The sequence below is a fragment of the Heterodontus francisci genome, chromosome 3, assembly GCF_036365525.1.
Source record: "Heterodontus francisci isolate sHetFra1 chromosome 3, sHetFra1.hap1, whole genome shotgun sequence".
Taxonomy (NCBI): Eukaryota; Metazoa; Chordata; class Chondrichthyes; order Heterodontiformes; family Heterodontidae; genus Heterodontus; species Heterodontus francisci.
The window spans coordinates 142,315,079-142,339,551 of record NC_090373.1 but is presented as its reverse complement, the minus strand read 5'-3'; the positions used below and the strand labels follow the sequence as shown (position 1 = coordinate 142,339,551).

General features: G+C 45.3%; 2 protein-coding genes across 9 annotated transcripts in view; one reads left to right on the top strand and one right to left on the bottom strand.

Moving 5' to 3' along the window:
* Window positions 1-21,306, bottom strand: part of rars2 (arginyl-tRNA synthetase 2, mitochondrial) — a 91,076-nt gene extending 69,770 nt beyond the window's left edge. For all 6 annotated transcript variants that reach the window (XR_010972391.1, XR_010972392.1, XR_010972396.1 and 3 more), the window contains exons 1-2: window positions 21,120-21,306; window positions 16,009-16,082 (exon numbers count right to left, since the gene is read on the bottom strand). Coding sequence is in view for 3 of the 6 variants with exons in the window: in XM_068026640.1 (XP_067882741.1) it covers window positions 16,009-16,082; window positions 21,120-21,155 (110 nt within the window). In the remaining 3 variants the exon portion in view is untranslated. The remainder of the gene's footprint in view (window positions 1-16,008; window positions 16,083-21,119) is intronic.
* Window positions 3,135-24,473, top strand: part of orc3 (origin recognition complex, subunit 3) — a 107,045-nt gene continuing 85,706 nt past the window's right edge. Inside the window, exon 1 of one of the 3 annotated variants that reach the window (XM_068026623.1) lies at window positions 3,135-4,191. In XM_068026623.1, coding sequence (XP_067882724.1) covers window positions 4,147-4,191 — 45 coding nt within the window. In that variant the 5' untranslated portion in view covers window positions 3,135-4,146. Of the gene's footprint in view, window positions 4,192-21,423; window positions 21,530-24,473 lie in introns of those variants that run through there. The other 2 variants (XM_068026613.1, XM_068026616.1) reach the window with 2 other exon arrangements.

Below are 24,473 nucleotides of genomic sequence, written 5' to 3'. Positions count from 1 at the left end.
TTTAGCTGTGCATAGCAGAGACTCGGCCTGTCTGTCTAACGGGAATGCTGGACACAACACTCATGTATCCATGCACAGCAGTTCCTCGGATACTTAATGAACTTAATAAAACTTTTCAATAATTAAACCCAGAATTGTTGAGGTTTTGTTTTGCATGCTATTTCCCCGACTTTGCAACTGCACTTCAGATATTCAATTATGGTGGGGGGGTAGAGGGAGGGGTGGGTGAAGAGGGGGAGGGGTGGGGAGAGCGGGGAGGGGTGGGGAGAGCGGGGAGGGGTGGGGAGAGCGGGGAGGGGTGGGGAGAGCGGGGAGGGGTGGGGAGAGGGAGCATGCAAAATGCAGGGACCAAACAGTTGCAATGCCTGAAGTACTGTGGAGAAGTAGAGAAAGCAACTGGGTAGGAGAGAAAGCAACTGGGTAGGGGAGAAAGCAACTGGATTGGGCATCCGCAGCTGAAGGGAACGTCTGAATGGAGAGGGCCAGAAGCGAGAGGCCGTAGAGAGCCGCGGGGAACGAGCGTGCGAAGACCTTGGTGTCACCGGGTCCAGGGACTGGCCAGTAAGTCTTTTGCTGTTGTGTTTATGGCGCATGCACAGAAAAAGGCGCTCCTCTTCCGTTCCGCTGCTCCCCCCCCCCCACTCTCTCCCCTTCCTCCCTCTCCCCCAGCTCTCTCCCTCCCCCCTTCCTTACCCCTCCCTCCCTCTTTCTCCCCCCTCCCCCTCTCTCCCCCCCTCCCCCTCCCTTACCCCTCCCTCTCCCTCCTCCCTCTTTCTCCCCCTCCCCCTTCCTTACCCCTCCCTCTCCCTCTCCCCCCTCCCTCTTTCTCCCCCTCCCCCTTCCTTACCCCTCCCTCTCCCCCCTCCCTCTTTCTCCCCCTCCCCCTTCCTTACCCCTCCCTCTCCCTCTTTCTCCCCCTCTCCCTCCTCCTTCCTTACCCCTCCCCCTCCCTCATTCTCCCCCCCCCTCCCTCATTCTCCTCCCCCTCCCTCATTCTCCTCCCCCTCCCTCATTCTCCTCCCCCTCCCTCATTCTCCTCCCCCTGGCACCGCTACCGCTGGTTCCCCCGCGCTGATCTCCCCGGCCCCCGCGCTGATCTCCCCGGCCCGCTCCACTCTCTCACTCCGGCCATTGTATTCTGCCACGTGTTTGTCAGGTTTCATCTCTGTGATTCTTTGAGCAGCGCCATCTTTAGTCCTGGCAGCTGCTGCAGTCGCAAGCTGTGACGTTTTCGTGGCACAGGCTGTATTTGCGCATGTGCCAAAACACCGCCACCTACCGATCGCGTTGTCAACAATTGCGGTCGGAAATGAATGGAGGCTGCCCAAACTCATTTCACATTGGGCCTTTATAGTCAGACAGCACAGTCATTCTAATTCCATTGTCCAAGAAGTGAAGTGGAAAAGAGTGCTCTAAATCAGGGTGCCACCCAATTTCCTCATTGTAGAAACAGGGTATATGTAAAAAAAATTACATTTATGAAGCCTTTCATATTATCAACTTTCCAAGGCACTTTGTAGAAAATTGGAGGACAGTGACAATGTCACATGTGCTTCAAATGGCTGCTATTTCATTAATGAATTACTGCATTAACTTGTCCCTAATGCAGCCGTGCATTCCTTCCTCTGCCTGACTCCAGGACAGGTAGAGGATCAGTAGCAATCAGAACCCTATCTCATGTTACTGCTTACAGAGACAGAGCCAGACAACAGGTTCAAATGCAAGCACAGCACCACAGAGTTAACTATCACCTACTGATCCAAGGTTTCTGGAGTACACCTTAGACTCTGTTTTACTATGTAACCTGCCCACTGATATTCCCGTACATTTTATCTTGCCAACGGCACCACCTGGATCAAATCAATGAGACAATTGGCCTTGCTACAATTCTTCTGCTGGCACCTTATTATGTAGAAAACCATTTTTTTAATTAAAAAGGATGGTGGAAATATGCAGATGTCGTCTGCTCAGCCTAATCCATATCTAAAACAGTGGTGCAGCAGAAGGAAGCATTACTGCCAGCAACTTGCAGATCGCCTGCTGTTAAATTCATTAGTAACTGCTAACTAATACATACCTTTGTTAAAAAGTGTTGCAAGAGGTTACTGTTTAAAAAGTGAACATTAATGATATAAAATATTGAGTCTGACATACTGACTGATTCTTTTAACCGTTAGTCCTTAGCTGAAGGTAATGACTATTACATTAATTATGGGCCATCACATCGCTGAGCTCCATTACTTCTGCCAGTCAGTCACTGTTCCTCTGATAAAGTATGGAGCATCATTATTTAAACAAGAATATTTCACACAAAATAGAAAAAAAAGATGGTAAACTTTGATGGAAAATATGCACAGTAATAAAATCAGAAAGTGTGTTGGATATAGAAACAAGAAGTGGGTAAGAAAAAAAAAATCAGGAGAGGAAAAAAAAAATCAATCTTTTTTTGTTTTCTAATTTTATTACTTTTCTTACCCCTGTTTTGACTCTATACGCAACATACCTTACCAAATCAAGAACACAGATGGCAACCTACCGCCACCAAAATAGCTACAAGCAAAAGTGGGCCAGGCTTAGTGGCACTGTGGTTCCCCAATGAGGAAGCGCCTTCTCTTTGTGATACTCCAAGTGATAACACGTGATGTCAGTAACTGTTTCAGATATCTATACAGTGTCAGCCTTGGCTCAATGTCTAAAATGCCACTCTGGGACTTGAGTACATAATCTAACATTTTAATGCAGTACCTCAGTATTGAAGAAGCATGGAAAAACAAGACATTAAATTGAGGCTCGTAAAAGATCACATAGCACGATTTGAAGAGTAAGGGAGTTCGCCTGGTGTCCCAGCCGACATTTATCGCATAACACAACCAAAAACATCTAACTGTCTTCAGGACTTTGCTGTGTGCAAATTGGCTGACACATTTGCGCAGCAGACTCATGGAGACCTATGACCTACTCCTGCTTCTGATATTCTGCAGAACATTGAGCGCACGTCAAAAAGTAATTCACTAGCTGAAATGCTTTGCGATATCTTCAGGAGACAAAAGGCCCCGTGCAAGTGCAATTTCCTTCCTTCCTGCTTGTTTATCACACTTAAATTTTTCTTCTCTTTGCTCATTTGAGTTCTAAAGTCGATGCCTCCACCGTCAAGAAGAATGCCCGCATGTCTACAAAGGGAAAGTGCATCGCAAGATTTTGTTTGAGTAATGAAATTAAACAGGCTGAATGAAATTTTAGCACACTATTGTTGAATATGCAAGAGATGACCCAGATAAAAGTGATTTAGTGTGGATCACCAGAGCACTGATCTGCCCACGTTTATATTCTACTTTGTATGCTATAGACCAAGCCTTCAAAGGGCCTGCAGCTGTCACACAGCTTGGCTTGGTATGAGATATAATTGATTGACTGGGGACAGGTCTCGAGGGGAACAACCTGGTACCTTTGAAACCTATTTTACCTGAAAGCTATTTGCTCTATGGCAGCGAGGCCTGGACAACATATGTCAGCCAAGAGCGACGTCTCAATTTATTCCATCTTCGCTGCCTCCGGAGAATACTTGGCATCAGGTGGCAGGACTGTATCTCCAACACAGAAGTCCTCGAGGCGGCCAACATCCCCAGCTTATACACACTACTGAGTCAGCGGCGCTTGAGATGGCTTGGCCATGTGAGCCGCATGGAAGATGGCAGGATCCCCAAAGACACGTTGTACAGCGAGCTCACCACTGGTATCAGACCCATTGGCCGTCCATGTCTCTGCTTTAAAGACGTCTGAAAACGTGACATGAAGTCCTGTGACATTGATCACAAGTCGTGGGAGTCAGTTGCCAGCGATCGCCAGAACTGGCGGACAGCCATAAAGGCGGGGCTAAAGTGTGGCGAGTCGAAGAGACTTAGCAGTTGGCAGGAAAAAAGACAGAAGCGCAAGGGGAGAGCCAACTGTGTAACAGCCCCGACAATCAAATTTTTCTGCAGCACCTGTGGAAGAGCCTGTCACTCTAGAATTGGCCTTTATAGCCACTCCAGGCGCTGCTCCACACACCACTGACCACCTCCAGGCGCTTACCCATTGTCTCTCGACATAAGGAGGCCAAAGATGAGGAGATGATGAAAAAGATTGGCTACAAGCTGCCTGATTATAATGGATGTCATTAATTTCCTAGGAAACCAGTCCATTCAGGTACAGGTGAGTTGAGCTCATCTTTCTCACTTAAGATAATTTCATCAAGAAGCAAGTTGTTTAAAGTACTGTAAAATATGCTAAATTTTTTTGGTTTTGTTTTGAAAGAGACAATGGGAGATTATTTGAAATATAAGTTAATGAACATTGCCATGGTTGTTAGTATATCGAATAAGCATAATTTGTACTTTCTACTTGGTCAGTGTTATTTATTAGCTGGAGAGATCAGATTGTGAAGCATCTTGTACTAATTTCCAGAGAGCCTATTGGCAATATAAAGGATTTATTGTTCATCCTAGGCATGCTACCTGGTAGATAAAGGTGTCGCAAAATCAGCTTTCAACTCTTGAGAAAGCATGGGCTTGTCTGTGGACTCGGTCCATTGCACTGGGCATGCAAAAAAAGTCACGCAAATCACGCAGTTATATCCAAACTCAACTTTTCCAACACTCTTGCTTTCATCTACCATAAACTCAAATTTAGCCAAAAATCCACTGCTTGCATCTTGTCCTGCATTAATTCTTGCTTGCTCACCTTTATTGACTCAGTGACCCCAAACACATAAAATTTAAGATTTGTAAATGAGGATGAGAATTTTTTCATAGTCTCATTGCTCCTTATTCCTGCAGCCTCATGCCCCAGTTTTTGCTTTCCAGTCCATTAATTTTGACTACCTGGAGTTCCCCTGCTTCTCCCACTCCATACTTCAGCCTAGTCTATTTGCTATTCTCTCCCCAAATCTCTCCGCCTTTAAAAAAACTCCTGAAAACCTGTTTTTGACATGCTTTTGGTCATCTAGCCTAATTCAAATACTGCTGCTCACTGCCGGTTTCTCATCTGTGAAACACTTTGGGACATTTTCTATGTCAAAAACATTATTCTCGTGCCGGTTCTTGCCATCTGCCTTGCACTCCTTCACTCCAGGGCTTAGTTGGGCCAGTCAATGAAATGCAGCGGTGTGGTGCTGTCTGTCAGTGGGAAAGGGTGTAACTGGAGTTCAGGCTGTTGATTTTGCTCCAGGGTGGGAAAAGCATCACGAGATAGGAAGATTTATTGATTGCGTGAATTATTTAATTGAATTTTGCCGTCAGTGGCAAAGCAATGCCCTCGCCACTGACCTTTAAGATAGCTGCCCACAAAGATCTAGCAATCTGCGTGGTGCGGAGTTCCCCTTTTCCAAAAGCAGTTTAAATCTGGCACCAAGTCAAGGGGATCTCCAGGCATCCAGCAACACAGATGTCATCATGCAGGGTTAGCAGCCAATCACACTGAAGTGTTTTCACAGACAGCAAACCAGTAAGCATAAACCACTGAATCCCTTCATCTTTAATATTTAGATTTTACAGCGAGTAAAATAAATGATTGGGATATACACATGGGATTAATGTAGAAGATAAAGTCATAGAGTTATAGAGCACAGAAACAGGACCTTCGGCCCATCGTGTCCATGCCAGCCATCAAGTACCTATCCATTCTAATGCCATTTTCCAGCACTTGGCCCGTAGCCTTGTACGCTAAGGCGTTACAGACCAGAAAGTCACAATTACCAACCTGGGATGAATGAATTAGTTTCAGTTTGGACAGCAGTAAGAACACTGCAGTTAGCCTCAGGCTAGGGTGAGGAAAAAACAGGCGGAATTCTCACTCTGGATCACTACCTAGTGACACGTGGTAGAAAGCATGTGCACATGTGATTGGCATGGTTGATATCCTCCCATGAGTTCTGTTGAAAGGTCATTGACCCGGAACATTGGGCTGAATTTTACTAGCTCGCCGTCGATCTGTACTCCGCAGAGCCGCCATGATATTATACATGGCCGATGCGTACAGCCCCTCCCCACCGATGACGTGGAGTGGGTGTGCAATCTGTGCCCGGCAATGGCGCCATTTTTAAAGGGCTTCCATTCCTTATATTTCATTTAAAGTTATATTGCCTTAAAGTTTATTACAAATTATTAATGTTCCCAGTCCCTCTCCCACTTCCCCAATAAATTTACCTTTCATCCCTTGCCCTCTCTTCCCCCCGCCCCACAAAAAAAACACTCACCTTGTGTACCTGACCTTCCCTCTCCCACAAAGATCAGAAACTTTTAACTCTACCCCTTCCCATCACACACTAGACCAGATAGGTTTGACCCCGCTCCCCAGCTCTCGCACTGATAAACTTACCTCCTCCTCCCTCCCTACCAGTGTTCCGCCATTCAGCATTGCACGTGTGCCAGCCACTGACTGCAATATAGGAGCAGGACGGCCAGTGGCACCAGGTTAATTCATTAATTCCTTAATTTACATTGATTACCATAGTTAAAAGCGGCTCCCGTTGCCAAGTGGCGGGGGGGCCGCCACGAGGTCTCACCCCCACCGGCAATATGGGGCTGGGCCATCCTGGCATCGAGGCCCATGGCGGTCCTCTCACAGAGGAATTTTACGGCCCACCCCACCCAACGTCCTCAATTCATCTGCCTTACTAGTAAGACTCTTTGCATTAAAATAGATGCAATCCAGCCTTGCATTTTTCACTTGTGTTTTAACAGGTCTATAGTTGCTCTGCCTTCCAGACTGACTCAGTTTCTCTTTTATATTTGACTGTGCATCCCCGCCTACTGTACCTCTAATCTGTATCCCATTCCCCTGCCAAATTAGATTTAACCCCCCCCGCCCCACCCCCAACAGCACTAGCAAACCTCTCAGCAAGGATGTTGGTCCCATTCCAGTTCAGGTGCAACCCGCACAACTTGTACAGGTCCCACCTTTGCCAGAAACAGACCCAGTGATCCAGGAAACTAAAGCCCTCCCTCCTGCACCATCTCCTCAGCCACGCATTCATCTGCCCTATCTTCCCATTCCAATATTCACTAGCACGTGGCACCGGGAGTAATCCAGATAGTACAATCTTTGAGGTCCTGCTTTTTAATCTGCTACCGAGCTCTCTAAATTCTTGTTGCAGGACCTCATCCCTCTTTCTACCTATGTCGTTGCTACCAATGTGTACCAAAACCTCTGACTGTTCACCCTCCCCCTTCAGAATGTCCTGCAGCCACTCCAAGACATCCTGTGATTGGCAGAGTGTTTGAATTTTGAATGAGTAGGAGATGGAAGAATAAGCATCAATGATAGATATTATCTTGGAGCTGGGCAATACCCTCTTATGTGACCCTTTCCAATTGACTCAACTGATTCTAGGATTACTAGCTAGAGGATCATTTCCTTGAGGCAGATTGGGGGCTTCAGATTGGGAACCCATCGCCTGTTATTCTCTCCCTTATAGTATGTGCTCCATTTTTGTGCTAATATAAATAAATTGACAGTGGTGTAGCTTTGAAGCACACAATTACTGTAATGCAAGTGGTATCTTGCCTCCCAAAATACATATGAACCAATGAGCATACAGCACACAAGTGGCTGTTGGTGGAAGCAACATTGAGGGATTTTAGTTTCTGGTACGTGAACCACATGAGGAAATATTTCCTCAGTAGGTGGGTGTGCCATGCATAATTATTGGCTGGCTTGTGATTGTTTGAATGAGGATAAAGTATTACCAGAATCTATTACCACATCCACAATCAGGGTTCAGCTGGTTGCTTCGAATGGGGCTGATTTGCACTATTGGATAGTCGATCGACAGAGTGGTCCAGCCGCCTGCCTATCAAGTGGGCGAGAAGGCCCAAGGTATTTTTGTTTAGGACACAGAGGTAACATTTATGTTGAAACAAAAGCAATGCATATGTACAAAACCATCAGGGCAACAACATTTACGACATCGAAAAAATGTTGGCATTCCAAGATATTAGTGGTTGGCACCAGCCAGATGGATTGCAGGGTTTTTTTTTTCCAGTTCTCTACTTTCCTATGTTCAAACAAGACTTCCATTGTAAGTTACTCTGTGTGATGTTTATGTACTTGTGTGCATGCCTGTGCAGGAGTGAGTAAGAAGGAGAAAGACATATGAGCAGCATTGTACTAGCACTGAGCAAGGGTGATAATTTCACCTTCCTCAATTCATGTTTTTGTATTCAAGGATGCAGAGGGTGACTTCCTGCAAGGGAATTATGGACGTAGTTCCTGAGCTCTCCCCAACTTTGCTGTTCCCTTTTGTTATTAGAGGTAGTTTTCAACTTGAGCCTTGTCCACACAAGCCAAATATCAGAAATATGGATACGTGTTGGATGTCCTTCCAAGCATCCATTTTAAATGCCAACTTGTTGTGCAAGTAGAGAAGTAATCTTAACAGAAGGTTGAAAGAGCATATACACAGTGACAAACCTGTCAAACCTACAGTCTGCCCTGTGCGTCAGTACATGACCACACATTATGTGCCTTGGTTGTGTAACAATGATTTTGAATAAAGCACTTCGAAGGTGCAAGTGTGCCAAAGCTTTAAACTGTAAGATGCAGCTTGAACGTGTGCCCTGCTGGATAATGGTCATGTTGTAGAGTTTTGTGAGGGCATGGCATAAATCAACAGTAAACATGCAACAAAAAGTTTGACAGGTGGTTTCCCTAAAGAAATATGTCATGTTTTGCTGAAATAATCCAAGGACAACATTTACCTAAGCTGCCACCTCCTTTCAGGCATGCTGGAAGGGTGTTGTAGAATAGGGAACAGGGCAACTCCCCTAACACAAAGCATGCAGCAGCATCTCCACTTTGCCAACCATCAAAAAGGGGTGGTTTGGTGCCTGGTTATTCCATTTTTTTTCCACAAACTCTGTTTCCAGCCTTAATAAACTGCCATTCATTTAATTTGTCTAATACAGTTTTTGGACATGATGAAAAACAAATAGAATTCCTTACAAGCATTGGAAAAGTTCACACTAGAACTTAAAATTCTACATAGCCTTTGGAAGGGCTGAATTTTTTTTTTCTTCAAATGAGGCTACTTAACTTTAAAGATTCTTGTTGCAAAATATGGCTCCATAGGCGCCCGTGTTTTTGGTGCTACAGTGCCGTTTCACATCCAAAATGGCATCCGGATCGTGCGCACACACTTCTGGGCCAGGATTTTATCTGGGCAAAGGGGGCTTGACCACCGGCAAAAGCACCAGTGAGAGCTCCGCGTCACCTCTTCTGAGTAAGGCCTGCTGGATTAAATGCCAATTAGCCACTTAAGTGGACAGCTTTCCCCAGGATCGAGGACACTGGCGATGCAGGTCCTGCCTGCTGACAGCTGCCAGCCAGAGGCCAGCAACTCTTTAACTGAGCAGCACCACCACAGAGGTGGTGGCTGCTGCCGGTACACCACTCATCAGAGGCCCTCAAACCAGGCCACAGTTAAGTCTCAGCGGGAGGGGTTTTGCAGGGTGGGGGTAGCTCTCAGTGGGCACCCCCCCCCGCACCTTCCCAATGCCGCCTGCCTCGTTCAGGCATGATGTGCCTTTTAACAAGGGACCTCCCCACCCACAGAGCCGGAAAGAAATCCACATGGGCTTGTTTGCCGTGCTCCCCATGTGGCGACAGGCCCACCCGTCATTGGGCTAATTCCGGCAGCAGCGGGATGAAGCCCTTAGTTGGGCATTAATTGCCCAATTATGGGCCTCAATTGGTGGTGGGGCGGGAAGACCATTCACAGACCTTCTTACGCTGGACTTAATTTGGATGGAGGCGGGAAGGTGATGGGGTCCCTCACCGCCACCATCCAGCCCAACTGTATGCTCTCCCCGCCTCCAAACCCGATGTGCGGAGAGCATAAAACTTCCCCCCGGTACGGGCCACGCCAGATGTCACTTTAGGTAGGTCAGTCGTGCCTGTGCTAGGAGCATGCAGCGCAGGTATAACAAGGAGGCATATTCTAACGTCACTCAGTGTGCACCGCTGATTTGATGTCAGCGGTGTCATTAAAAACTGTTTTAAACCGTAGAATTTCTTTTCATAGTGAGAAATCTAGGATTCAACAAATATAAAGCAGCTCTTTCAGGACCAGTGAGGCTGTTTAGCAGTAATTATGAACTTAGTATGCAGTTAAGAACCCAAATACATCTCAGGCAACAAGCTGCAACTTTTTTCAAAGGTTTTTACAGCAAGACTAAGCGTAAGAGTGGAAAGTTCTCACCGGTTCAATGATTTCCAATTGATTACAGTCTGGGGAGAATCTCAGCATCACACTCTCTGGAGAAGCACGGAATCACTGACAGCAACTTTGGGATTTCCATGTTTAACTGCACATGTGCAGACTCCAGAGGTTGCTGTCAGTTTCAGAGGAGTAATGACAACAAACGCTGACAGTTCCATCATTACAGCAAAATCCAGGCCACTGAATTTGTGCATGTTTATTCTGCAACGTCTTCTTGCTCTCCTGCACCTTCATCACCCAAACCCCTAAGGATCTTACTGGACCCCCATATCTCAATACTGCTCCTCAGCAGCGTTAACAATAACTTGCATTTATACAGTGCCTTAAACGTAGTTTCGTAAGGGCTAACAACATTTTGAAATCAAGCAACGTACGGAGATATTAGGGCAGATGACCAAAAGCTTGATCAAAGAGGCAGGTTTAAAGGAGCGTCTTAGAAAGGAGGAAAAAGAGGTAGAGATGCTGAAAGGTTTGGAGGAGGGGGTGGGGGGAGGTGAAATTCCAGAGCTTAGGGCCTTGGCAGTTGAAGGCATGGCTGTCAATGGTGGAGCAATAAAAAAAACTGAAGGTTTGTATGACTGTAGGAGGATAACTATCTGCATCATCCACAAGCACCGGATCAGCTTCCATGACCCACTACAGCACCACTTCTTTGAACTCACCCCATCCCTGTGCTGTCATACTGCATGACCTGCATCAAATTTTGGACATGTGGTAACTTCTCAGATCAGCTTTGGGAAGATGAAAACCATTGCTTTCAGGGTTCACCATAATCTCTGCTTCCCTGAACTAAGGTCATGTGCAAAACCCTTTCTTGTACCAAGACATTCACCTCTGCAACATTACCCACCCTCTACTCCTAGAACAAACAAAGAACAGTACAGCACAGGAACAGGCTATTCGGCCCTCCAAGCCTGCGCCGATCTTGATGCCTGCCTAAACTAAAACCTTCTGCACTTCCGGGGTCCGTATCCCTCTATTCCCATCCTATTCATGTATTTGTCAAGATGCCTCTTAAACGTCTCTATGGTACCTGCTTCCACCACCTCCACCGGCAACAAGTTCCAGGCACTCACCACCCTCTGTGTAAAGAAATTGCCTCGCACATCCCCTCTAAACTTTGCCCCTCTCACCTTAAACCTATGTCCCCAAGTAACTGACTCTTCCACCCTGGGAAAAAGCTTCTGACTATCCACTCTGTCCATGCCGCTTATAACTTTGTAAACCTTTATCATGTCGCCCCTTCACCTCCGTCGTTCCAGTGAAAACAATTCGAGTTTATCCAACCTCTCCTCATAGCTAATGCCCTCCAGACCAGGCAACATCTTGGTAAACCTCTTCTGTACCCTCTCCAAAGCCTCCACATCCTTCTGGTAGTGTGGCGAACAGAATTGCACGCAATATTCTAAGTGCGGCCTAACTAAAGTTCTGTACAGCTGCAACATGACTTGCCTATTTTTATACTCTATGCCCCGACCGATGAAGGCAAGCATGCCGTATGCCTTCTTGACTACCTTATCCACCTGCGTTGCCACTTTCAGTGAGCTGTGGACCTGTATGCCCAGATCTCTCTGCCTGTCAATACTCCTAAGGGTTCTGCCATTTACTTATACTTCCCACCTGCATTAGACCTTCCAAAATGCATTACCTCACATTTGTCCGAATTAAACTCCATCTGCCATTTCTCCACCCAAGTCTCCAACCGATCTATATCCTGCTGTATCCTCTGACAATCCTCATCACTGTCCGCAACTCCACCAACCTTTGTGTCGTCCGCAAACTTACTAATCAGACAGCTACATTTTCCTCCAAATCATTTATATATACTACAAACAGCAAAGGTCCCAGCACTGATCCCTGCGGAACACCACTAGTCACATCCCTCCATTCAGAAAAGCACCCTTTCACTGCTACCCACTGTCTTCTTTGACCGAGCCAGTTCTGTATCCATCTTGCCAGCTCCCCTCTGATCCCATGTGACTTCACCTTTTCTATCAGTCTGCCATGAGGGACCTTGTCAAAGGCTTTACTGAAGTCCATATAGATAACATCCCTTCCTTCATCAATCATCTTTGTCACTTCCTCAAAAAACTCAACTAAATTAGTGAGACACGACCTCCCCTTCACAAAACCATGCTGCCTCTCGCTAATAAGTCCATTTGTTTCCAAATGGGAGTAAATCCTGACCCGAAGAATCCTCACTAATAATTTCCCTACCATTGACGTAAGGCTCACCGCCTACAATTTCCTGGATTATCCTTGCTACCCTTCTTAAACAAAGGAACAACATTGGCTATTCTCCAGTCCTCTGGGAGCTCACCTGTAGCCAATGAGGATGCAAAGATTTCTGTCAAGGCCCCAGCAATTTCTTCCCTTGCCTCCCTCAGTATTCTGGGGTAGATCCCATCAGGCCCTGGGGACTTATCTACCTTAATGTTTTGCAAGACACCCAACACCTCCTCCTTTTTGATAATGAGATGACTGAGACTATCTACGCTCCCTTCCCCAGGCTCATCATCCACCGTCCTTCTCATTGGTGAATACTGATGCAAAGTACTCATTTAGTACCTCGCCCATTTCCTCTGGCTCCACACATAGATTCCCTTCTCTGTCCTTGAGTGGGCCAACCCTTTCCCTGGTTACCCTCTTGCTCTTTATATATGTATAAAAAGCCTTGGGATTTTCCTTAATCCTGTTTGCCAATGACTTCTCATAATGCCTTTTAGCCCTCCTGACTCCTTGCTTAAGTTCCTTCCTACTGTCTTTATATTCCTCAAGGGATTCGTCTGTTCCTGGCCTTCCAGCCCTTACGAATGCTTCCTTTTTCTTTTTGACGAGGCTCACAATATCCTGCGTTATCCAAGGTTCCCGAAACTTGCTAAACTTATCCTTCTTCCTCACAGGAACATGCTGGTCCTGGATTCTAATCAACTGACGTTTGAAAGACTCCCACATGTCAGATGTTGATTTACCCTCAAACAGCCACCCCCAATCTAAATTCTTCAGTTCCTGCCTAATATTGTTACAATTAGCCTTCTCCCAATTTAGCACCTTCACCCGAGGAATACTCTTATCCTTATCCACAAGTACCTTAAAACTTATGGAATTATGGTCACTGTTCCCGAAATGCTCCCTGACTGAAACTTCGACCACCTGGCCGGGCTCATTCCCCAATACCAGGTCCAGTACGGCCCCATCCCTAGTTGGACTATCTACGTAAGAAGCCCTCCTGGATGCTCCTTCCAAATTCTGCCCCATCCAAGCCCCTAGCACTAAGTGAGTCCCAGTCAATATAGGGGAAGTTAAAATCACCCACCACTACAACCCTGTTACCTTCACATCTTTCCAAAATCTGTCTACATATCTGCTCCTCTACCTCCCGCTGGCTGTTGGGAGGCCTGTAGTAAACCCCCAACATCGTGACTGCACCCTTCCTATTCCTGAGCTCCACCCATATTGCCTCACTGCATGACCCCTCCGAGGTGTCCTCCCGCAGTACAGCTGTGATATTCTCCTTAACCAGTAATGCAACTCCCTCACCCCTTTTACATCCCCCTCTATCCTGCCTGAAGCTTCTAAATCCTGTAACATTTAGCTGCCAATCCTGTCCTTCCCTCAACCAAGTCTCTGTAATAGCAAAAACATCATAGTTCCAAGTACTAATCCAAGCTCTAAATTCATCTGCCTTACCTGTTATACTTCTTGCATTGAAACAAATGCACTTCAGACCACCAGTCCCGCTGTTCTCCGCAACATCTCCCTGCCTGCTCTTCCTCTTAGTCTTACTGGCCTTATTTACTAGTTCCCCTTCATTTACTTCACTAGCTGTCCTACTGCTCTGGTTCCCACCCCCTTGCCACACTAGTTTAAACCCTCCTGAGTGACACTCGCAAACCTCGCAGCTAGGATATTTGTGCCCCTCCAGTTTAGATGCAACTAGTCCTTCTTGTACAGGTCCCATCTGTCCCTGAAGAGAGCCCAATGGTCCAGATATCTGAAACCCTCCCTTCTACACCAGCTGTTCAGCCACATGTTTAGCTGCACTATCTTCCTATTTCTAGCCTCACTGGCACGTGGCACAGGGAGTAATCCAGAGATTACAACCCTCGAGGTCCTGTTTTTTAACTTACTACCTAACTCCCTAAACTCCCCCTGCAGGACCTCATCACTCTTCCTGCCTATGTCGTTGGTACCGATGTGTACCACAACCTCTGGCTGTTCACCCTCCCCCTTCAGAATGCCCCCTGTCCGTTCAGAGACATCCTTGACCCTGGCACCAGGGAGGCAACATACCATCCTGGAGTCTCTTTCACGTCCACAGAAGCGCCTATCTGTGCCCGACTATGGAGTCCCCTATAACTATTGCTCTTCTGCGCTTTGTCCCTCCCTGCTGAACAACAGTGCCAGCCGTGGTGCCACTGCTCTGGCTGCTGCTGTTTTCCCCTGATAGGCCATCCCCCCAACAGTATCCAAAACGGTATACTTGTTAGAGAGGGGGATAGCCACAGGAGATTCCTGCACTGACTGCCTGCCCCTTCTAGCGGTCACCCATCTATCTGCCTGCACCTTGGGTGTAACCACTTCTCTAAAACTCCTGTCTATGACACTTTCTGCCACTTGCATGCTCCTAAGTTCATCCAGTTGCCGCTCCAACCGATCCATGCGGTCTGTGAGGAGCTGCAACTGGGTACACTTCCTGCAGATGTCGTCATATGACAGAGATAGAGATTGGGATTGAATCGGAAATTTGTTTCTACAGGTAATGAGATCCGATGTATTACAAAATAGAAAATACAAAAAGATAAATCTGAATCCAGGAAAGTAAATTAAAGAAATATTGAAGTCTGCCTTCAATGATTTACATTACATTCATGAAAACAACATGCACAACACCCTCAGAACTATTTGTCTGTATATTCACATACCAAACATAGGTGCAATATATTTACAATCTGTGACATTGAACTCATTCTTTCCCCAAGACCACAAAACTATTTCAAGTTTCCCTTCATCGAACAGCCTTCAGGCTTTCAAAGACCAAAGTTTGCCATGAGCAAATCACAACTTAGATTTACCTAGCATTCTGCCCTACACGTCAACCTTGGCTGTGCCCTGCACCTTGTCCAGAATCAGGATTAAAAAGCAATCAAGTAACTCCCAAAAGATTTATATTACTTGTCAATTTTCATTAATTGTAAAGATGCCTCTGAAATAAATGTCATGAAGACTATACGATTAGCAAAACTTCCTCCTGAGCAAAAACAGCAATCAGAGCATCATTCACTTTCCCTTTACCATGTTTTTTCCTTTCTTATGTCTTAAAATCTTAATTATGTTCCATTTCTCCAATGTTCATACACCATTCATTACTTGCACCATCTTAATTGCGTTAGGAGCAAACTGTTAGGCGTGCTGTGCTCAGCAAAGCACAGAGGAAAGACGACTGTGTGTACAACGACCAGCACAGCATGGGTATAGAGTGGGCTAAGAATTGATGGGAGTGGAATGGCTGGAGGAGGGAGGGGAGGCAGCAGAGCAGCTGAAGGCAGGATGCCTTCCTAATGTGACTGCTACTGCATTAACAACCATGTGATTATCAGGCATGTAGTTATCATAGACCAATTAGCCAACTACAGACACTAGGCCACATAACAATCAATCTGCTAAAGACATTAATGACTCAAAACATTTTAAAGTTTTATCAATGCAATCAAAATCAGTGGCATATAAAAAGTATAAAACTGTTAAATTACTGTTTTTTGGAGACAGGAACGGCTGACACCACTGGAATAAGCTTCTCTGTTGACGTCCCCAGAACTCTGGAAAGCTAAGAAAAACAATTAAATTAAAATGGTGCCAAGAAAAAAAAACACAGACCCGACTTTCTGAAAAGTATTTGAAATAATAAGCAGGAAGCACCAGATCACTTAAATTTCTAGTTAAAAAAGCGTAATTTCAATACATAAGCAGCAATAGGCATGTGGGATGATAAGACAGTAATCTAATCACAAAGTATCAAAATGGCAAATTATGAATGAAGATTGGCTTATACAACCATTTTAAACTCAAGATTACATTAATACCTCGGAACTGTTCCCTGGCACCTTTTATTTGTATAACATTTAAATTTACTTTTGAATGAGTTTTTTATGCTGATGCTCACATTACAGAGTTGCCGACTGTGACTTTACACTAAACTTGCAGCTAATTACGAGGAAATCCCATGGTTAGCAAACTGTTTAAATAAGGTGTATACAGTATTTGTGATTTACTGTATTTCACACTATGTAGCTTTCTATCCACAATTTAAAATGTTATAGCTAGGATTGAGAAATTCACATGAAACAGTACATTAAATTCTCAGAACATCTGAAATGCAGGGACAGGTAGGAAAAGAATGTGCTTAAATATTCAGACATCTTAATATACTTTGCTGTACCCATTCACCTCTTCACATGGTTAAATTGTTGGAACTAAGTCAGTGAAACAGCAAAAGTGACAATCCCAATCCTTCCAATTGAAGACCTGCAAAAATTATACAGTATTTGTTGTTCCTGAAGTTCCTAAAGAATATAGCAGGAAATAGAACTTCAAAGCTGCAAACTATCTATTCTTTTGGGCCTCCTTATCTCGAGAGACAATGGATACGCGCCTGGAGGTGGTCAGTGGTTTGTGAAGCAGCGCCTGGAGTGGCTATAAAGGCCAATTCTGGAGTGACAGGCTCTTCCACAGGTGCTGCAGAGAAATTTGTTTGTTGGGGCTGTTGCACAGTTGGCTCTCCCCTTGCGCCTCTGTCTTTTTTCCTGCCAACTACTAAGTCTCTTCGACTCGCCACAATTTAGCCCTGTCTTTATGGCTGCCCGCCAGCTCTGGCGAATGCTGGCAACTGACTCCCACGACTTGTGATCAATGTCACACGATTTCATGTCACGTTTGCAGACGTCTTTATAACGGAGACATGGACGGCCGGTGGGTCTGATACCAGTGGCGAGCTCGCTGTACAATGTGTCTTTGGGGATCCTGCCATCTTCCATGCGGCTCACATGGCCAAGCCATCTCAAGCGCCGCTGACTCAGTAGTGTGTATAAGCTGGGGATGTTGGCCGCTTCAAGGACTTCTGTGTTGGAGATATAGTCCTGCCACCTGATGCCAAGTATTCTCCGAAGGCAGCGAAGATGGAATGAATTGAGACGTCGCTCTTGGCTGGCATACGTTGTCCAGGCCTCGCTGCCGTAGAGCAAGGTACTGAGGACACAGGCCTGATACACTCGGACTTTTGTGTTCCGTGTCAGTGCGCCATTTTCCCACACTCTCTTGGCCAGTCTGAACATAGCAGTGGAAGCCTTACCCATGCGCTTGTTGATTTCTGCATCTAGAGACAGGTTACTGGTGATAGTTGAGCCTAGGTAGGTGAACTCTTGAACCACTTCCAGAGCGTGGTCGCCAATATTGATGGATGGAGCATTTCTGACATCCTGCCCCATGATGTTCGTTTTCTTGAGGCTGATGGTTAGGCCAAATTCATTGCAGGCAGACGCAAACCTGTCGACGAGACTCTGCAGGCATTCTTCAGTGTGAGATGTTAAAGCAGCATCGTCAGCAAAGAGGAGTTCTCTGATGAGGACTTTCCGTACTTTGGACTTCGCTCTTAGACGGGCAAGGTTGAACAACCTGCCCCCTGATCTTGTGTGGAGGAAAATTCCTTCTTCAGAGGATGTGAACGCATGTGAAAGCAGCAGGGAGAAGAAAATCCCAAAAAGTGTGGGTGCGAGAACACAGCCCTGTTTCACACCACTCAGGATAGGAAAGGGCTCTGATGAGGAGCCACCATGTTGAATTGTGCCTTTCATATTGTCATGGAATGAGGTGATGATACTTAGTAGCTTTGGTGGACATCCGATCTTTTCTAGTAGTCTGAAGAGACCACGTCTGCTGACGAGGTCAAAGGCTTTGGTGAGATCAATGAAAGCAATGTAGAGGGGCATCTGTTGTTCACGGCATTTCTCCTGTATCTGACGAAGGGAGAACAGCATGTCAATAGTCGATCTCTCTGCACGAAAGCCACACTGTGCCTCAGGGTAGACGCGCTCGGCCAGCTTCTGGAGCCTGTTCAGAGCGACTCGAGCAAAGACTTTCCCCACTATGCTGAGCAGGGAGATTCCACGGTAGTTGTTGCAGTCACCGCGGTCACCTTTGTTTTTATAGAGGGTGATGATGTTGGCATCGCGCATGTCCTGGGGTACTGCTCCCTCGTCCCAGCACAGGCATAGCAGTTCATGTAGTGCTGAGAGTATAGCAGGCTTGGCACTCTTGATTATTTCAGGGGTAATGCTGTCCTTCCCAGGGGCTTTTCCGCTGGCTAGGGAATCAATGGCATCACTGAGTTCCGATTTGGTTGGCTGTATGTCCAGCTCATCCATGACTGGTAGAGGCTGGGCTGCATTGAGGGCAGTCTCAGTGACAGCATTCTCCCTGGAGTACAGTTCTAGGTAGTGCTCAACCCAGCGGTCCATCTGTTTGCGTTGGTCAGTGATTATGTCCCCCGATTTAGATTTGAGGGGGGTGATCTTCTTGATGGTTGGCCCAAGAGCTCTCTTCATGCCATCATACATTCCTCTGATGTTTCCGGTGTCTGAGGCCAGCTGAATATGACTGCATAGGTGTTGCCAGTAGTCGTTTGCGCAACGCCTAGCTGTTCTTTGTGCAGTACTTCTGGCTGCTTTAAGTGCTGCGGATGTTAAATCGCTGGGGGCTTTCTTGTAGTTCAAAAGTGCAATGCGCTTAGCGGCTATGACAGGTTCCAGCTCTTCATTATGAGATTGAAACCAGTCTGCATTTCTCTTCGCACTTTTGCCGTAGGTGGTCAAAGCTGACTCATAGATGGCGTCTCTGATGTGGGCCCACTTGGTCTCAGCATCCCCTGTGGGAGTGTTTTGAAGGGCTGTTACAAGTGAATTTAGAAATTTTTGTAACAGCTGTGGGTGAGAAATTCTGCTCGTGTTGATGCGCGGGTGGCCCTTCTGCTTGGAATGATGCAACTTCTTTGGTCTGAGTCTAACCTTGCTGCACACCAGGGAGTGGTCGGTGTCGCAGTCCGCACTGTGGAAGCTGCGTGTGATTTGAACACTGTTTAAGGCGGCTCGCCTTGTGACAATGAGGTCTAGCTGGTGCCAACGACGTGATCTTGGGTGCCTCCATGAAACCTGGTGACAGGGTTTAGTGTGAAAGAACGAGTTGGTGATGCAGAGGTTATGATAGGTACACAACTCAAGCAGTCTCTGCCCGTTCTCATTCATCCTTCCAACGCCATAGCGCCCAAGGCAGGAGGGCCATGAGTCATGGTCGGCCCCAACCCTGGCATTAAAGTCCCCCAGCAGGAATAGGTGTTCGGTGTTGGGGATGCTGCTAATGATGTTATGGAGTTGTTCATAGAACTGGTCTTTAGCTTCAGGTGCGGAACAGAGTGTTGGAGCATAGATGCTATAGCAGGATATAGCAGGAAATAGAACTTCAAAGCTGCAAACTATCTATACATAGTTAAAATCTATTAGACTGGCTAGTCCTATTGTCTTATGAAGTTTACTTGAAATGCTGTAAACCATGGATTATGTTCATTGTGTACTGAACATTTTTTTAAATGGTGTATGTATATAGCACTTTACATCCTCAGAACATTGAAAAGTGTTTCATAACCAATGTATTGCATTTGAATTGAAAATACTATTGCTATGTAAACAAACCAGGTAACCAATTGCGAACAGCAAGGTCCCACAAATTACAAATGAGATGAATGGCCAATTAAACTATGCTGGAAATACTCAGATCAGGCAGCATCTATGGAAAGATGAAGATGGGATTAATGTTCCAAGTCAGTAACTTGAACCTCCAGATGAAGGACCAATGATCTTATACGTTAACCCCACTTTCCTCTCTCCACAGATGCTGCCTGACCTGCTGAACGTATCCAGCATTTTCTGTTTTCATTTCAGAATTCCAGTACCTGCAATATTTTACTTTTTGACCAATTAAATGTTTTTTGGCAATTTTTGGCTTGGGGGCCAGCACACCAGGACAACTCCCTGCTCTTCTTCAATAGTACCATATGACCTACAATATTTACACAGACATGGTTGTAGTCTAAATCACACCTCCAATAACACAGAACTCCAGGAATACTGCACTGAAGTGCCAACCTAGATTATGGGGTACAGCTTTGGTTACTTGGAATGAAGAATTCCTTAACAGCATCAACTCACAGATACAATGTCCCAGGCAGAGTTTGTGAAATGACTGATGGTGGAAAGTCCATTTAACTTACTTTATTAACTTCATTTCTTTAAAAAACACTTTGGCGCTTTAGAATGCAGAAAACTAAATTATTTCATGATGTAACCATTTGCTGCCAAATATTCTTCCTTATTTCACTGTTCATACTAATTGTAATTAGCTGATCTGGCATAACTTAATCAAAATTATATACTACAGCAAAAGCAAAATACTGTGGATGCTGTAAATCTGAAATGTATACTACTGATTATCAGTACATTATTTCCAACCTGAAAAAACAATCAGCATTTTACATTGAAGAGAAAGCATAACAGCTTAAAAGTAACGTCTTTAGGCATGCCAATTACTATAATATACAAGGCACAAAGCTCAGTTTTTTCCTATTTATCACATACTTTCAAATTGTTTTGGAAATGTTTTTCATCAACTATGATTAGAAAAGCGACAGAGCTGATGTATTTAGCCCATGATACGCAACAAACCCATGGCACACAACAACTGAAGGTCACACAATATGGAAGCCATATAGAATTAGATGATCGAACGCATCTTAAGAACATTGCCTGCTGTTACATACCTGCGCTGCTATAGACCTTCGAAAAAGACAAGCCATAACATTTGTCTAGGAAATAAATTTCAGGAATCCACACTCAATTCCCCGACTTATTCTCTGCTCGTGTCATTCACTTGCTTGGATCTGCAAACTCACAGCTCCCAGCTGCAGTTGCCCTCAAGCACAAACTCACGCGCGCTGCAGACACCGCCTTCTGACCTCCGAACTCTGAACGGTGACCAGGAACACACTCAACCAATCGCGATGCCCCTCCCAGCCTCTGTGGCTTGGTGGCGGGAAGTAGCGTCGCTTTGATAGGCGGGCCGGAGAGCTGTGGAACGCGCGTGTGTCGGGGGATTCTTGTGACTGTAGCAGTGTTCGGAAGGAGAATGTGACAGAACGCGGAGATAATGGCCACTTCTTCTGTATCGAAGGTGATATTGAGATCCACATGAGGAAAGTTGCAGGAGGGCGTAATTTAGGGGCTCTTGCTTTAATAAAAACAGAAAGTGCTGGAAATACACAGCAGGTCTGGCAGCATGTGTAGACCGAAACAGAGTTAACGTGTCAGAATGTGACCTTTCATTGGAAGCTCTTGCTTTAGCTTGTTGCAAACTCTTAGTATTGTCTGATATTATTGAACAATGGGATGAGCTTGTATATCAGTAATGATAGGTGATTGTTCAGTGTTGAGGATATCAGTAATTGTGCAGTAAAACTAGGGATCTGCAGCACCGCATCCTGTGTCAGTGGTGACTGAAATGAGATTGGCTAGCTCCGAACTGGGAATTGCCAAGATTGAGGTTTGTCACTAGAGGAATTAGGGACTGCAGTAAAGTTGTAGATGGATTGGGGACTCCATACATGCATTCCAACTTTAGTTGTTTTACATTGGAGGCCAGTTAACATGTAGTTACTAATGTAAAAAATGTGTATTCAATCTCATTTTTGTGTAGCAAACCGTTCTGATGTTGTATTAGACAAGGTATGAAGAAGAAGTGCCCAAATGTTTTGTTCTTGTGAGCCTTTTGGGTACATGCCATGAACTCTCATACAGCACAGAAAATTTAAATGGATATTCTAATTATATCCCAGGCAGCTGATTTTGCATTATTTATCACTTGAGACAACAGCAGTAAGAACAGTCTATTGCATCACCTCCAATGCCCATTAAATAAATAATTTATATAGCATCTTTCAATTTCTCCTGATATCGCAAATGCTTCACAACAAATTAATTGCTTTTGAAGGACAGCCATGGTCATTATGTTCGCAAACACAGGAGGCAGTTCACAAAGCAAGGTCCCACGAACAAGAGATTAAATAAGTGACCAGTGAATCCTATTTTTATTGATTTTAATTGAGGTATCAATATTGATCAGGGCTCCCCTTCTCTTGTTCAAATAGGATAGTGAGGTATTTTACATCTACCTTGGTAAGCAGGTGGGGCCTCAATTTAGCAGTTCCTCTCAAAAACAGCACTTTCAACAATGCAGTACTCCATAGAAGTGTCAGCCTAAATGATGTACTCAAATCCTGGAGTGGGGCTTGAAACCATGACCTTTTGAAATTCAAACAATACAAATCAGCAAGTAAGAAATTTACATAGAACTGAGTTGACAGGGCATGTCAACCACATTTGGCTCTCAGATTGTAGTTTGAATACCCCAAAGGAGGAGTTGTGAATGGAACTATGGAATCACCATTGAACAACCCCACTCCTGACCAAGGGAGCTCAGGTTATTGATAAAGCAGCTGAAGATGCTTGTTCCAATGACACTTACCTGAGGAATGCTTGCACTCTGACAATCAGCCATGTTCCTTTGCATCATGTATAACTCGCAACCTCCACACCCTGCCCCAGACAATGGTTTTGCTAAGGGCTTTTTGTGCCATACTTGGCCGATTGCTGGCTTGATGTTTTGGGTAGCTGTTCTTGCATCCCCTCCAGTATTCAGCTGTTGCATCTGGATCAAATCTATGATTATGTCTGGAGCCAAGTGGTTCTGGCAGAACCTGGACTATGTCATGCTGAGAAATATGGGTGAGTTGGTGTTGCTTGATATTATTGATTACTCCTTCTGTTACTTTGTCGATGCTTGGGAGGAAGCTGTTTGTGTGCGATTTGAGAAGATTAGATTTATCTTGTTTTTCTGAGGATAGAACATACCTTGGCAATATTGCACAGTATTGAATAGATACAGAGTCCTAGCTCTGTTGGAACATCTTGGCTAGGGATACAGCTTATGTGCACTCTCACTGCCACTTTCCCAAGCACATTGGTATACAGAAGTGACTACTTCACTGCACGAGTCCAGCACATAAGCTACATCTATTTGCTCACTTTAGTAACAGCTTTCTATCCCTACGTACAGCTTGGAACCATGTTGTCAGTGTTGGGGTAGCCACTGTCTCCACTAGCAATGACATGGGTAGATTTGCCAGTATGTTTAACCCATTCTGCTTAACAAATTGCTGCTTTGATTGTATTAGTATTTATTTATTTAGAGATACAGCACTGAAACAGGCCCTTTGGCCCACTGGGTTTATGCCAATCAACAACCACCCATTTATACTAATCCTACGTTAATCTCATATTCCCTACTACGTCCCCACCATTCTCCTACCACCTACCTATACTAGGGGCAATTTACAATGGCCAATTTATCTATCAACCTGCAAGTCTTTGGCTGTGGGAGGAAACCGGAGCACCCGGCGGAAACCCATGCAGTCACAGGGAGAACTTGCAAACTCCACACAGACAGTACCCAGAATTGAACCCTGGTCGCTGGAGCTGTGAGGCCGCGGTGCTAACCACTGTGTCACTGTGCCGCCCCAATTTAATGCCCTCCATTATCTTATCTTTCAATGTGTCTGTCTCCATGGACATGATGCTAATTTGATTTAAATCAGTGAGCATTCTTTGTATAAATTATTACTTCTTGGTTTCTTTTGGTGAAGGTAGCATGTAGCTGAGTCATACAAACTTGGAAGCACTGAGTTTAATTGCTGATAGGTGCTGATTTCGCTGATTCAGATGAATTGGCTATAGCACTTGAAGCCCTGGAGAGGAAAATTCAGCCAGTGTTCCTGTTGCTGATTGCTGTTCAGTGGCTCTCACTTGAAAACATGCCATCATCTTGTAGATGCAAGGTGAGGGCAGGATCAGATTCAACTGAAGAGGGACTCCCCATTGTTGATTTTCATGCCAGCAAGCACTGTCTAGACCCATACATGAATAGCCACCTAGACAAGGCACCCGAGGACCTGTATCCCATCGTGAGTCAGCAGCTTCAGGAGGAGGGGTGGAATTTGGAATGGAAAAGATTCTTTTGTCATAGTGGTCTGGTGGATAGGGAGCAGCTGTTCCCCTTAGTT